The sequence below is a fragment of the Octodon degus genome, unplaced genomic scaffold (assembly GCF_000260255.1).
Source record: "Octodon degus isolate 3935 unplaced genomic scaffold, OctDeg1.0 scaffold00149, whole genome shotgun sequence".
In the NCBI taxonomy this organism is placed as follows: Eukaryota; Metazoa; Chordata; class Mammalia; order Rodentia; family Octodontidae; genus Octodon; species Octodon degus.
In genome coordinates this window covers 1,723,410-1,739,637 of record NW_004524725.1, presented here as the reverse complement: position 1 = coordinate 1,739,637, position 16,228 = coordinate 1,723,410, and the positions used below count along the sequence as shown (strand labels likewise).

The 16,228-nt window shown below is 43.0% G+C and overlaps 1 protein-coding gene across 6 annotated transcripts in view; it reads right to left on the bottom strand.

Annotated features, from left to right (window-relative positions):
• The window catches only part of Drosha (drosha ribonuclease III), a 133,874-nt gene that overhangs the window by 28,267 nt on the left and 89,379 nt on the right, over positions 1–16,228 (bottom strand). For all 6 annotated transcript variants that reach the window (XM_004642293.2, XM_023702367.1, XM_004642294.3 and 3 more), the window contains 3 exons: positions 7,213–7,272; positions 5,894–5,993; positions 2,128–2,230 (listed from right to left, as the gene is read on the bottom strand). In XM_004642293.2, coding sequence (XP_004642350.1) covers positions 2,128–2,230; positions 5,894–5,993; positions 7,213–7,272 — 263 coding nt within the window. The remainder of the gene's footprint in view (positions 1–2,127; positions 2,231–5,893; positions 5,994–7,212; positions 7,273–16,228) is intronic.

Sequence of the window (16,228 nt, the reverse complement as noted above, 5' to 3'; positions counted from 1 at the left end):
TATATATATATCAGACAACTAGCACTCTGTGAAAAGCAAAAAGTAAAACTGCAAATCACTTGGAAAAAAACTCAACTTGTTCAGAAGCAATTGTTTTAAAGGTAACGTTTTCCTTCTTTTAGCTATACTTTGTGTTATAAATGAGTTGAAAATCAAACTTCAATTCACTAAAATCTAAATCTACTGTAAACTATCAGAAAGGGTACAGGTATAAATCTCAGTAAAGGAAAGAGCCACAAATACTTGACTATACTAAAGAAAATATTTCATTTTACTTTTGCTATCTGTACTTTATGTTTCAAACCAAGTATGTTATATATCTACTTAAGCAAAAGCCTGACAGACATAACTAGTAAGCACTATGTTCACATTTTAATTTGGTTTCAAATAGCTCTGGAGTAGGATAATCATATTTTCTTGAAATCCTATTTTTACATCCATCCTTAGAAGCCTACTTTTCCATGCATGATGTTAAAACATGTAGTTATCAGGGCTTTCGAGAGCTATCAGCCGTTGTAATAACAGTAGTGATAGCAGCAAGTGCTGTGGCTCAGGGCACTGACTTATGTATGCCCTGGACACTGTGCAGATCATTTCGACAATCACCTTTTGTGTGACTGTGTACATGTGCATGTGTGCATGCGCACACATGTGTTGAGCACGGTACCCAGGGTCCTGCATGTGCTAGGCAAGTGCTCTACCCAACGAGCTAAGACCCCAGTTCCATTTCTGTATTCTTATCTTCATTTACATGGGACATGTCAGTAGGTGGGTGTTAAAAAAGATTGATACAACTGAGGTTCCTGTAGGTGATTTGGGGGTGGACATAACTAAGTGGAACTCCACTCTGTATTGGACTTCGTGGGCTGGATACTACGATCCTTTCAAGAACTCAATGAGGTAAGTGATACTATATCTGTTGCTCAGATACAGAAACTAAAGATCAAATCGATGAGATAACTTGCCAAAAACACAGATCTGATAATGGAACAGGGAAGTGAATCACATCTTCTTGGCTCTGAAGCCACCTAACTGTCAACATTATGTGTACAGAGCACAGTAATTTCATTTGATAAACTCTCTGAAAATAGATCTATTTGTGAAAACTAGACATAGCTGTAAAAGACTGTAGATAATTATCAAACATTCTCTTGCTACTAACATTAGCAAGAAACTATAATAAGCTTTTATATTCTTTTTCAAAGAAAGAGGGCAAAAAATGATAAGAAATACAAAGGCCTTTGAAAAATAAAATGTACTTAATCATTTACCTGAAAAAGAATCAGGAAATCTACTACAACATTTCATTGTAAAGCATACTTGCAATCACCAGCTAATTCATTCCTCATAACTTTTCTGTGTCAACAGCTACCTGTATTTTGGTTACGGAGAAATAAAGAAGCCACTAGTGTGAAGAACCCATGATGTTGGGTCATGGAGATAGCTCCGCGGTCTAAGTGCCTGCCCAGGCAAGGGCAAAGACCTGGGTTCTGGAACCACAGGCTGTGTGGCCCCGCCCTGGGCACACAGAGCTGGCCACCAAAACTGGGCGTGGCAGTGCACACCTGTAATCCCAGCGCTGGGGAGGCTGAGACAGGAGGATCCCTGAGTCTAAGCTGTGTAGTAAGACCCTGTATGAAAGACATAACATTAAAAAAATAAAAGAACTCAAGCTGTGAAGTGTCTACACAGACTTGTATTAAGTGAATAAATTGCAGTTACACAGATTCAAGCCTTTGAGATTTTAAAAATGTGTTTTCAAGATATTTACATCTGAAAAGTTTTGAAAATTATATGTGAACAAAAAACAACAGTGGGGGCCTCTTTAGGAACCTGGTTTCTGTTTGATTTTTATGAGGCATCCAATCAAAGCTGGAGAGCAGTCCATCTGCACATTAAGGTACTTCAGTTCAGGAAACATTAAGCATCTGCATGACATCAGTTATGAAGACTGCAAAGAACTGAAAGTATGGCCGCTGCTCTGGAGGTGCAAACGTAATCACAAGGGGCAGGGACTGTGTCCAACGCTGCGGGAGCACGTCATTCTGTCCCAGGTTTCCACTTTGAATCGTATGTGCTGTCCAAACTGTTCCTGACCAGCAAAAGCAAAGTTTAAAGGCATATTACCTATCAGTGCTTCAAAACAATTAGCCATTGCATGTCGGAGGTCTGATTCTCTACAAAGGTCGGGGCCATGCGCATACAGCATAAAGCGATCCAGTTCAAGTTTCTAGAATATTCAAAATGACAAAAAGTTAGAGTTTGCCAAAAATCCTAACCATGATGGCTCAGCATCTCCTGAGAATCGGGGCGATGGCCTTGTGTTAGTTTACTAAGAGTCTAACCTACCACTCGTTAGGAATTCTTTACATATGCTTCTCTTCTAACTAACTCCACCCCTTCCCAAACTTCAATGGTTTAATAAAGGTTCATAAAAGGTCAGATCTGAGTTCTCCAAATCCAAGTGCTAGCCAGGATGGGATGAGATTTCCATAAGCCCAGGAGTGCCTCGGTTCATCCAGGGTGCTTAGGAAGACACAAGGCTAACCCGAAGCTTGGAGATTTTCTTCGATTCTAGACTTACAAGATACTGAGTCAGTATCACACAGAACAGATTTTTAAAGGTAGAGTAAATGGTAGAGTAAATCTATTAGAAGATTTCAAAATGCCTTACACCTGTAAAATATTCTTAATCTGGTGAAAATGTGAGGGGATCTTGTATCTGTGCGCTTGTGTCCCCTCCGCAGAGCTTGCAAGCGCACTTTTCTGTGGGCTTAGTGCATCCTTAGCAACGTCTTAAATTTTTCTTACAGGCTTTACAAATAGCATTTGCTGTGAATTACATTTCTTTTTTCTTTTTTGCTATTTGGTCTCAGAAGTTTAGACTCATATTTATGACCCAGAATTAGATGATGGACTTATAAAAACATTAAGTGTACACTAACTTTACCTTTGGTTACATTTCAGCCTTATCCAAATATTTTGCCTTTACTTTGATTTCTATTGCTACTTATTTTTTATACCAATATATAGTTAAATATTAGTCTTTTTAGAACCGGACAAAAGATGTTTTATAAAACTCTTCTCATAAATATACAATAAATCTATTACCATGTGATTGAATGCAGTAAACTCTAAGCTGCATTAGAATTTGATACATTACAATTCACTGCATTAGAATATGCCACGTAATGTGGAAACGTCACAAGTCAGTGAACGACCTAGAACAATGGGTCTTGTCTTCAGGTAAGAGTCAGATTTGGTGTACCTCAGGACATATGCTAATGATCCACACCTATTCATACTAGAAAAAAGACAGAGACAATAAAAACAAGATAGCTATGCTATCAGTATTTTGCGTTGCTAGGAACCCAGGGTGGAAAATATACTCAAATGAGAGTTTTAACTACCATAAATGTAACAGCAGCAAAAACAAACACCTTTTTCAAAAAATTGATCCCAAAGTGTACAAGTTTATACTAGAATATGTAAATTTTCATCTGTTTCATAACTTCACAGGGAAAATCCAATTGTTTGCTATCTCTGGAGCCCTGCTTGAGAGCAGATTTCAAACCACATTTCAGCTTATAAACAGTCATTCTGGAGTGCTGTGAATTTTCCAACTTCTTATACTCCCTAATCTATTATCCTTATTTTCCATGTAGGCATTTGTGGAACTTTGAAAAAGAGAGTGAGGGCCAAGGGTGTAGCGTCACGGTAGTGGGTGCTTAGTATGTGTGGGGTCCTTAGTTCAATTCCCAGCACCAAGGGGAAAGGAGGAGAGAATAACATTCTGCTGTGTACACTTTAAAGTACTCGGGTCTGGACAGCTAACTCACAGCTCTTATGAGACCCTGAGGGCTCAAGAATTTGCGAGCAACCTCCATGCTCAGGTAAGGACTGCTGGCCTGGCCAGAAGGGTGGGCCACCTCGGCCTCCCGCGGGCCACCTCGGCCTTCTGCTGGCGCCAGATGCTCTGGGCACGTCGAGGCTGGGCCTGGTGGGCCGAGACCACAGAGAACGTCTTGAGGGGAGAGTGGGCTCTCCCTCCTGCACGGCTCTGTACTGTACCCAGTGTGCTATGTAATAGCTTCTGTTTTTCTGCTGCGGCAATTTCCCACACTTTGTAAATATCTTCCCTGCTGTCATTTTTGTAAGTGTTTGAAAAATAATTATGCAATTCTACTATACTCTAAACTGAAAAGAAGACAACAGGGGAAAGAGTGACAAGCAGCTTGCTAATGTACACTTCCAATGCATTTATGTGAACCATCAGGAAGCATTTTGACAATTAAATCAACCACACACTAAGGCGTTACCGAGAACTGTGGAATTTCATTCACCGGCAGGTGACTAGACCCAAATGGGCTTACCTTGGTGCCTACAATTTTTCATTAAGGCATCGCTGACTACATTTTCAAATGCCACCAAAGCAGGCTCAAAACTTACTACTGTAACTGTGGTGGTCACAATGTTACACAAAATAAAACAACGCATTCTTAACACAAAAACCAGACTAAACTGAACCACAATTCTGGATATAATTAATGTCTTGGCAAGAGCGTATAAGAGACCACTCATAAAATTAGGGTGAGTTTTACCTAGTCTTTTCAGTTAAATTCCTACTTTTACATCAAAATGTAGGGAAAAAAGAAATTACTTAAGGTGAAATTTAAGAGATGCTCATAAAAGCTTTCTACTGGATCCTCCCTCAGTGTTCAGGGATTTAAGAGCCACAATTCTGCCTACTACTGCATAAACTCTAGGGTCCATAAAGTGTAAGGATTTATCATAAAAAGTTGTAGCAAAAATAAAAACAACTAGTTTCTGCATGTTTATTAACACCTCATGCGGCAACGATGAACAAGTATCATACCAAGTGCCTTAGACAATTCCTAATCTCAATCCTCAGAACCTGCCCAGGAGACAGGGGCTAATGCCACTTCCACTCTGTAGATAAGAAAGCAGAAGCCTGGGAAAGAGAACAAATTGGCTGTGGGCCATCCTGTTTACAGAAAAACATACACGGACTGGAACTCTGTGGGGTCAGCCAAAGTGCCCATCCCATTTCTATAGGACACCACATAGAGATGGAAACTCAAAGCAGACCATGTAAGTAAATCTCCGGCGGGAAACTGAATTAAGAGTTTCCGGATTAAAGGGCCTGCAAGCAGGCGCAGGGGCCAGGGGTCCCCCATGCCGGCCCCGCCCCCGGGGCACACTGAGAGGGCCACTGAGACTGGGCTGGGTGTGGTGGTGTACACCTGTAATCCCAGCTCTTGGTAGGCTGTAAACAGGCAGGTCACTACGAATCTGATCTAGTAGTGAGACCCTGAACACTCTGTAGACCCTTCCCTAATACAAAAAAAAAAAAAAAAAAAAAAATTTCCTCTCGTCACTCCTGAGGTAAGCTGGACGGCAGAAACCCGCAATCTAACTGATGCGACCCATGAGCTGGGGGCCTCTCAAGTACCTATAAAGCACCCCTTGTGGGTAAATTATCTGAAGTACTTTTTTCAAAGCTATAATTCCGGTTGTTTACAGAAATTAATAACAAATGTAATACAGAAATATTACACAAAGGGAAGCTACAAAATCTTTCATTTCTTTTGCTCTGTTCTCGTGTTCCTTTTCCCCACATGTGAACCCTATTCATGTACATCTGTCAAAGTTTTCATTGATTTTCAAGTTACCTCACTGTGGAGTTCATTAGCTACTGGTGAAATTCACAAAGGTAACAGAACTAATAAGGCTGAATCCTTAAAACCCAAATAAAATGCACTTTCTGGTCTGCAAAATATTATATTCTTAATATATTCTAAAGAGTTACTCGGTCAAATGCAGAATTATGTGCAGACTACAGAAGCACAAAGACTTCCGAAGCGTCACATACCTTAGCGAGCATGGCAAGGTGCTGGTTCTGAACTATGGCAGTCCGGTATGTTGCCAACCCTCCTTCCTCCAGACTAGGAAACAAGTAGTACAAATGGACACTGGGGGGAAAAAAAGACCACATGAATAAATACGGATCGCAGAAGTCTACCTGAAGCTCGGGGTCACAGGAATAGGGCTAGCACACCACATCTGCACAGAGAACTGACCCACACTACCGGGCACTGCAAGCTAAATGGTAGGCAAAGTGTATGTGTATGTGCCAAAACCCAAACAGCACGATGGACCCCTCTGTCTGCACTGGTGTCTGTTAAAAGACTTCTCGAGATCTGATAACCACGTAGACCAAAACAATCTGTCATTATGCGTATGTCTATTAAGAACAAACAGATCTGAAACCTGAGCTGGGTCTATAATCAAATGTTTTCCCTTAGGCTGGGTGACAGGTGACCCTGGAGGAGAGTCCTAGAAGCACTGAGCAGGACATGGAGGGCAGCAGACAGGGTCGGGAGCAGAGGCAAGAGCACCACACGGACAGCTCTGCCAGAAGGAGATGAAGACAGGAGCGTGGGCACCGGGCCCAAAGCCACAGGGACACCCAGCCAGACAACAAAGGCAGCTGACCTCCCCCACAGCACAGGCAGTTGTGAGGCCCACCACGGGTCACAGCAGCTGAGCAAGCCCATTTCATCTCAGAGGATCAGGGAATAGCCCTTCTTCCTCCTTGTAAAATGACCTAAAGACAATAAAAATAGCTCAAGATAGTCCTAAGGGAAGCATGTGTTACCTCCCTCTAAAAGAAAGAGCGTGGGAAAACAAAATGCAGTTTCCTACCCCTATCTCCAAAATAAGGATCCAAAAACACATACAGTCACACACATGCATGCACACACCCCAAAATCTAGTCATTAAAACTACTTGTAAGCTTTACTTCTCTTTAGATCAGAAAAAGAAAAGGATCAAAGACAAATCCTCAAAGATGAAATGACATTTTAAAATATCATTCCTTTCTTTTCAAATTGAATATAAACTCTGAAGCACTGACCAAGCCCAGCTGATCTCCTGGGGCTGTGAGCAACTGTAACATGTGCTTGACAGGCCAGAGACACCCGCCTTTCATCCTGTAATCCTGCTCATTACAGAGCAGTCAGTGCAAGTTGTCAGGGCGAGAGCCACAGACACATGGCCTTTAAGCTCTAAGGAAGAGATGAAATCCACGGTGTTTCAGTGCCTTGTTTGGCTAATTACAAAGAAAGTAATGTAATAAGTATGTCACCTACAAAATGGAACTACTGGAGAACTGTGAAAAAACCTACTCACCTGGTCAGGAACTCCACAACAGCATCGCCCAGGAACTCCAACCGTTCATTGTGATTAATTCTAAAATGAGAATTCAAAGGATCACTTAAAATAGCACATTAGCTTCCCTGGCCTTTCTCTTAAGAAAACAAATGAGGGTTAGCTCAAACACCTAACTTGCCTGACTCTTCAAAATCAAGAGCATGACCACTACTCACGGGGGCCACCTAACGGGCACCATGTGGTGCAGGCTTTCTAAGCCAAGGCTTTCTTATCCTAGCAACCGGACCTCAAACATCGGAGACACGCAGAGACAATGCATTATTAGTTGCCCCGGAGAAAGAAGATGGCACTCTTGAGAGTCTCAGCTGACCCCTGACAAGGGAGTTTTGCTGTCACATGGTCAAGATGGCTTCCCCTCACCTAAACTTGAAAGCAGTCTCTAAAGTCCCCACAACAGGCCTCATGAACACTACTATGTCATTTCCCACTATGGGTAGAGCTCTTACTCCAAACTAACAGGTGCTCTTGGAAAAAGGAATCTCCTAAAACACTTGTACCTCTCCTGAGGCCAGGTACTCTGCTGTCCTAGAACTTTACACTCTCCATCCCCGCTACACAGATCACACTGAAAACCGACTCACTCCTCAAGCCGCGGGAGAATATTACTTTCTCTGTGGAGCCCAGCTGATGAGCATCCTCACACTACAGTGCTTGTCCCTCAGCACAGATTGCGCTGCTTTATGTCTTAATTGTAGGGGGAAGAACTCACATCTCAAAGCAGCTAGCTTCACATGTCCAAGTACAAGGCCAAAACTATGGGGCAGACCACCATGGAAAAGTTGTCTCTCAACAAATTCAAGGCAGCGGTCTCCTCGCAGTGCTAACACACTTCTCTTACAGTCTCTGGTTGAGCAGACATGACAGGATCTAATTCAGCTTTGTGAAAGGCCAGAGTAGCTGCTATACAGAGAAAGAGTGCAAGAAAGGGAAGCCCTGAGGGAGATCTACAAGCGCGGTGCCTGTGCCAGGGAGGCGACAGTGGAGAAGGAGGGAATGGTTAGATCTGGGATGCACAGCGGAGAGACAGAAAAGAACTGCTGATACTGGGCTACTGGGGTCTGGAAGCACTAAAGAAGAAAGCAAAAATCTACACTCAAGCTTTAGCAGCTGGATGACTCGTGGTGCCCGTTACTATGAGGGAAAGACCTGAAGTACTGCAGGCCTGAGGGACATTTCCGACACTCAGAAATGCCCACAGCAGAGGCACATGGGTATCCCATGAAGTACCTGGGATATGAACCCACTCTACACAGGCAAGCGGGGCAAAGTTAGGAGCGGCCAACATTTTGAAAGGACTTCAGGTGATAAAACTAGATGATATGATTCAGAGAGAGGATGCAGCTATGGAAAGGAAGGGTCCCACTGTGGCAGGACAGTGTCACACTTTACGCCGAACAGAAGGAAGCAGCAAGAGAGAGGGGCTACCAGGAAGTTGGGAGGAAAGAGGCCATGTGGTATCCTCTGAGCGGTGAGAGGAATGTGTTTCTCACAGATGGCAGGCTGCCCTCGATGATGCACACATTCCAGTCGGAGGGGTGCAGAGCACCAATTCAAAGATAAGGAAGTTGCCGAGGCCCTCAATGAGCAATCTGTGCAGGCGGAGACACCCAACTCGGACAAGTAGGCTGGGAAATAAGCTGAATATGGAAAGGACCTGAGTGGCTGTCCCAGCAGGCCGCGAGGAGTGAAGAAATGGGCAGGGGGGTCAAAGCGGGTGGCACAAATGAGACAATGACAGTACTGAGGGGGTGAGAAGGGCACATAGGGGCCCTAGGACCCGAGCCAAGAAGGCCCAGGCCTGATCAGAAGCTGGCAATCCTGACCCCGGGGCTTCCCCAATTGTATGATTATGTCAGTAAGTCCCCCAAAGCCCCTGCACCCAATGGTGGGGCTTTTGAAAAGTGACTGAATTCTGGGGAGTCTGGCTGGCTTGCTGCGGGTAGGCTCTGGTCAGATGAAGCAGGAGGCTGGGACTGGCCTGGGAGGGCTTCTTGCTCTCCCCAGCTCCTGTGAGCCATGCCCAAGCAGCACCCCAGCATGCCGCCCTGCCCAGGAGCCAGCCAGCCACACAAGGACTGAAGCCACTGCAGTGGGCCCAAATACGGCACCCTCCTCCAAGCTGCGGGTATCAGCCTTGCGTCTCAGCAACCAAACAGTAAGGCAGACACCTGGGAAGCTGACAGCCCTTGGCTTCACAGAAAACACAACAGCTGACTATCGAATCTACACTCGCTTGCACCTCCATTCCCGAGAATAAGAGGGCTAGCACTGAGTTTAGGCCAAAATTAGACACTGCCTCTTATTGTTCTGTTTCATGTGTGCCAGTGCAGTTTCCATATTTAAATTCTCCCTCATTTTAGCACAGTAGAATCTTTAAAACACTTGCATATTAAATAGCTCCTGCCTACCAAATCATCTACTTGGGAATCAGAGTACAACTTTACACCATTTCGCTTATCTCAACAGTAAGCTTATTTTTCCACCCTTCTATCTTTACATTTTTGAATTTTAAAAGGAAAAAAAAAAAAAAAGGTAATAGGAAAAATCTGGAAAGATATAAACAAAGTGATTTAAACCTCATTTCAGTTTATAGTCTTTATATAAAAAAGTTTTTTAGGAAAGCAATTAATTAACCAACAAACCAACAAGAGAAATGAAAACGAAAGTGAAAAAGTCAAAACACATTGAATTTATGACTCTGCTGAAGGATTCATATTCTAAACAATATATTTTTTTTAAAAGGCGATAGGGGCTAGGGATATAGCTTAGTGGTAGAGCTCTTGCACAGCATGTTGAAGGACCTACATTCCGTCCCCAAAGTACACACACACACACACACACACACACACACACACACGGCTCTGTCCTGAACTATACACCAATTTTTTTTCCATTCTTACTGAATATACACCAGATTTTATTGTTGCCGTTCCACCAGTCAAGGGTAACTGAAAAGGACCATGGTAAAGTACAAAATGTATTTATTAAAAAATATTTTAGAGGCTACTCAGATTTTACTTCTGTTGGATACATCTGAACTCCAACAATTATTCTCAGAAATGACAAAAAGGTGTAAAGGCGCTCTTTTATTGTAACCCACAGCTCCTCTTGCTAATCCCAAGAAACCTAGTACATTATTGTCCTAAGAAAGGATAAAATACTAAGAAAGGTAAGATTTTAAAGAGAGCAAGTATTATTTTTATGAGTCATTAAAATAAAAACAATTTGGATGGCGGAGACTATTGTCTTCCTAATAGTTCCAAGTACTACATAGGGAAATCTAGTTAACGTGAAAGCAAGAAACCTTGGCAAGAGTCTGGGAGAGGGGGAACAAACCACATCTGGCTTGTCCTGTGCCTTATTAATGAATCATAAGGTATCTAGTCAAAGAATAAGAGCTGCTTTAAGTCAATACTATTTTAAATAAAGTCATCCTGGCAAAAGATTTACCTTAATTTCTTTTATAAACATTCATGGAGACAAAACTATGTCTAGCACTTTAATGACCACGAAGTTGGCTGTTGTTCAGTATGTTAAAACACAAGGTCACGGTTCTAGACAGGTTTATTTGATAGTGAATCTGCCACTTACTAAATAATCTGCCCATATCCAGTGTGTTTCTCTGTATTTACATGATGACTACAAAGCAAAATGGGCTCAGAGTCCACTTTAGCTTATTAGTAGAGCACACTGTCTGGACAAGTGCACAGGATGAGCTGCCAGTTCTCCCAGCATGCACATCTTTTGCCCCTTCCCTGCCGTCTATACTTTCTTTATAAAACTAGCAAGCTCCAAACTGAGATGTTTACTGAGCAGTAAACATGCCATTTGTTTTTGAGAAATGAATCAACAGAGACATTATGAAATCTAGATTAACTGTTACATTTATAGAGCCAATTTTCTCTAAGGGATCCAACATACTTGATGAAACTAACAATCTCCCTGTAAAAGTTTAGGACTGTCAGGTGCCTTTTACTACATGGAAAGCCATCTTGGCACGGGCCAGTCTAATGGTGACTGGTGGAGTGACAGTACAGGCAGCATTTTATCACCGGAGAATTCACAGCCCAGTTTTACAGACAGCTATGCGGGGCCTCAGAAATTAGGCGAATCTTCTACTCAGTTTAGAAAATCCTTCTCATCACCTCTACTTGAATATTTGCAAGGAAAGGCTAATGTCCCACCAGATCTCAGACTCACTGGACTGTTGGACCCCATGTAAACTATCTCTGGGCTTTAACTTGAAGCATTTAAATCAGTAAGCCTACTCAGCAGGCTTATGTATGCTCAGTGCATGTTATTATTGTCCTGTTATGCAAAATCCTATGTATAACTGACTAGAAATACATAGTTAGCCCTCAGTATCCATGACATATTCACCTGTGAATTCCACCAGCTTATCAAAAATAATTTTTCAAGTAAGCTTCATCTGTACTAATAAGTACATGTTTCTCATCATTATCCCTTAAAAAACAGATCACTTATGTGGCATTTACAATGTATTCAGAATTATAATCCAGAGATGACCTAAAGGAGGACATGTGAAGCTGCACACAAATACCACAGCATTTACAGATGGGCCACCACAGACAGGAGCCATAGTTCACATACGCCGGGCTCTTGGTCCAGCAGACATTCGTGCATTATGTCTTGAAAGGATCACCAATCCAAAACAAAAGCAAAGCACCCCAAGCCTGCGTCATCTTCTCATTTTTCTATTACGACTCTCTTCTGGCTCCTCCGCCCCAAAGGTCTGCCTGCATCACCCTGAACGTCACCAAATACCCAACCCTTCAGAGCCCCTGCTGGTGGAAATGCTTCATCACACTTGCCCGTGTTCACTACAACTAAATGCCTGAGATGCGTGTGGCCAGGAGCCACAGAGGAAAGAAAGACGGGCCTGGAAAAGTGACCTGGGGCCAGTTCATGCGAGCTGGGAAGGCCCAGTGGGTGGTGCAGCCTTCATTCATAGATGGAGGTTTTTAAACAGCCAGGCACCCTAACATAATCAGTGCAGATTTGCTTGAGATGACGCCACCACAAAACCTAATTACTTTGTAATTTTTATAGGCACACAAGCCACCAAGAATTACTTATAAATTTCAAAACTTTGTCTTTTTATAAACCCTAGCCAAGCCCAAAGAAGACTCCACAAGATACTAATGAGCGATTTAGATATTATCCTTTGTTATATCCTGGTTCCCCTATTTCTAATCTACCAAAACATAGCCTGGGATAAGAGTCATGTCCTTCATCTGTCCGTTTTGTATCTGTGTATTCAAAATGGTGAGGATAGATATATAGTTACACTGTCTTAATGAATAGAGGGATTTGTTCTAATAGTGTTTGTAAATAGGATATCATGTCCGCATCTTGTACAGCAATTAACCACTAGGACGAATGTATGCAATGTGTTAATTATTGAAACTGTCCTACCAACTTGGTTTGAAACTGTCTCATTGCTATTTGTTTCTCAGTAAAATTATGGGGGAAAAAAAAAAAAAAAAAAAAAAAAAGTCATGTGAATGCCGTTCTTCCCTTCTGTTTACTAAGTGCTGCTCTCTGAAAGGCATTATTTTTAAAAAGCAGAGGGCGGGGGAGTAGGACCATAAGCCTACAGAATCCTTCTATTCCAATAAAGAAAATGAACCCTTCACATGACTGTGATACAGGACCAAACAAGAACATGTGTCATTCAGCAAATGCCAGCTGGAGCTGCAAGGGCACTGGAGGTGCAGGGCAATGACACTGGGTCATAGAAAAGGAAAGGGGTGTACCCAGCAACCCAGGGGATATCTGGCCCGCTGCTGGATGGAGAGCCGCCGAGGAAAGAAAGACGGGCCTGGAAAAGTGACCTGGGGCCAGTTCATGCGAGCTGGGAAGGCCCAGTGGGTGGTGCAGCCTTCATTCATAGATGGAGGTTTTTAAACAGCGTACAGCTAAGAAGGAAAACCCAGGCACCAGAAATACCCAGGTGTCTGAGTGCAGGGGCTATCTGAAGAACTGCCCAAATGGCTCACTTGGGGCATGCAGGATGCAGAAGAGGGCTGAGGGACCGAAGAAGACTTCAGGTGTGAGCCCTTCTTCTCAGGCCTCCTCCCATTCTCCCCGGTCTCCATCTTCCACTCTATCAGTGCCAGACAGAGATCCCCACGCGGCCTACCAGCTCACACGCTCTCCTTGCTCTCTAGCTTGGGGAAAAGACCTAACCACTGGCTCTTAGAATTTTAAAGAGTCTGCTTCAAAGATAAACACTTCTAAGGAGCAGAAACTACTGCATCCCATTTTACAACAGCAACTAAGAAACGGGGCAAACCGTTTAAAATCAACTCATTTATTCAACTGAAAAGTAGTAGAAAACTGACCTATAATCCCTATACAACTGCCAGATCTATCTATCCCAAGCCCCTTGGCAGTTTTGTGCTTTCTGTTTTTGATCTTCACAGAAGCACTTATCAGAGCCCTGTCCGTACTAAATTACTTATGTTTCTAGCATTCTCACCCCACCTCAGGCAGTTGTGCCCCCTAGCAAGGGGGGCTTTGTCTTCCTTGCTCCCTTGGAGCCCCTAAAATACCTACAAAATGCCTCAAACTCAAAGGGCTCGGGATAAATGTGTGTTGAATGAAATCAGTAAGAAGCCTGCTTTTTCACAAGGCCTGTGCACAGCTGCGGAGGCCCGTCCGACGGCAGTCGAATGGGAACAGATGCTGTGGTCAAGGTTAGCAGGCTTTTCCCAAACAGACATCTGGGGTCGACTCTGTATCAGCAAAAACAGCCTATTAATGGCAAGAGGCTCTCAGTACAAGCAGCAAAGGTCAAAAGTCAACGGACAAGAGAGACTATTTCTTCTCTGTCCACAGTATCACTTTCAAAATGGTAGATTCGAAAATGACATAATTCCTTAGACATTATTGTTTTTGCCACAGTATGAAAGCCAGCTTTTATTTTCTCTCAGGGTTCCTCCCCCCCCCCTTGTTGATTTCTTGAGGTCTTGGGGGTAAAACCCAGAGCTTTATAAATGCTCTGCATGTGCTTTAACTCCGAGTGACACACCAGGCTTATCTCTTTGAGTGGAAAAGTAGTTCAGTAATACAGTGCTGCCAGGCATGTGTGAAGGCCTGAGTTTGATCCTCAAAAATATGCCTGTACCCCCCACCACCATTTCTCTAAATATACACAAAAAACTTAAACATGATGTTTGAACACTGCCACAAAAAGATATAATTTATATGGTGGTGCATACCTGTAATCCCAACATTGGGAAGCTGGCAGGGGGATCACAAGTTTATGACCAGCCTAGGCATCTTGGCAAGACCCTACCTCAAAACAATAGAGAGATAGATAGAGACATAGATAGATAGATAGATAGATAGATAGATAGATAGATAGATAGATAGATAGATATAGAGAGAGATAGGGCTGCAGATGTAGCTCAGTAAAAGGCCAGGATTGTCACCAGGACCGATATGTGCAACACACAGGCACCGTCTACACACCAACAATTGCGGTAGGACTCGATGAGACGGGAATAATTCAAACTACACTTTTACCATTAAAAAGAATCTCACCAAAAGAAAGTATCTGTGGTGTGTATAATCATGTTAGAGGAGTAGGCAGGGTTGCTCCTATTACAATACAGAATTGGTCATCTGGACTCTACAATACGGCACTGTAAAAGGAAGTCTCCTCGGTCACAGTGTTCCTGTGGTTTTGACTAGCAGCTCCTTTGAACAGTCGGTTCTTCTCTGATCTTAGACTGTCACAGAACATCACAGTGAGGCACATATTCAACTTCAAACCAGAATTTTAAAGCTCTGGTCTGCTTTTCTTTTAACCTCTAGAATGCAGAGAAAAAGATGGTTTGGTTTATTAGTATGAGGAGAGCAACTCGAGGGCATCAATTTAGAAAGAAAGTAGCACATGAGTTGGGGGCACCTCTAATCCAAAAATCCAAAATCTGTAATGCTCAAAACTGAAGACTTTCAAGCAGTGTTCAAAAAGTTTCAGATTCTTAGGCTAGGGAGGTAGCTTGGCAGTGTAAGCACTTGCTGGGAAGTGCAACATCTCAAGTTTGATCCCCGGTACTACATGCTGTGCCAGCCCTGGAACCGGGCTCGCCATGCCAGGCACTGAAACCAGGCATGGTGGTGCACATCTGTAATCCCAGTCCTAGGGTGGCTGAGACAGGAGGATCACTACAAGTCCAAACTGCATAACAAGACCCTGTGCCAAAAAAAAAAAAAGTTTCCAATTCTGGATCATGCCCACATTTTTCAGATTAGAGATGCTTAAGGCATAGAGTCAATGAAAATATTTCCAAACCCCAAAAGTCCAAAGGCACAAACACTTCCAGTCTCGGGCATTTTGGATAAAAGAAACTCAATCTACATACAGGAAAAGGAAGCTGTACAGCCACCGCTGGCAATGCCCTTAGCTGTGGAGACCAGCTGGCAGCCCGAGCAGCTGTATGAACTCCCAGCCACTCCTAACCCCACTATATCACCTTTAATCCATTCAAGTCTGCAAAGCCAAAGGGACTATCAGTCAACATTTCAGCTCTGTTTTTTTTTTTTTTTTTTTTTTTTTTTGTTGTTGTTGTTGTTGTTGTTGTTTTGAGGAACCAGGGATTGAACTCAGGCCCTTGTGCTTGCCGGGGAAGCACTTATTCTACTGAGCCATCTCCCCGGCCCCTCAGCTCTCTCTTTAAAGAAGAAAGCTGCCCTTAAGCAATCTCTCTTTGGGTTTCAAGATGCGATTCTCCTAACCATTTTGAATACACAGATACAAAATGGACATTCATCTGTATCCCCTTTTTTGTTTAGTTCCGTCATTTGAATATTACAGGTGTGTTAACTCAGCAAAATATTCTAAAAGAGTCCAGCAGTCCATAATAGTATTGGGTCTTCTGCTTCACTGGCAATGTCAGAAATTGTTGACCTGAGTCCCTTACAGCTCAACATAACACCATGGCTT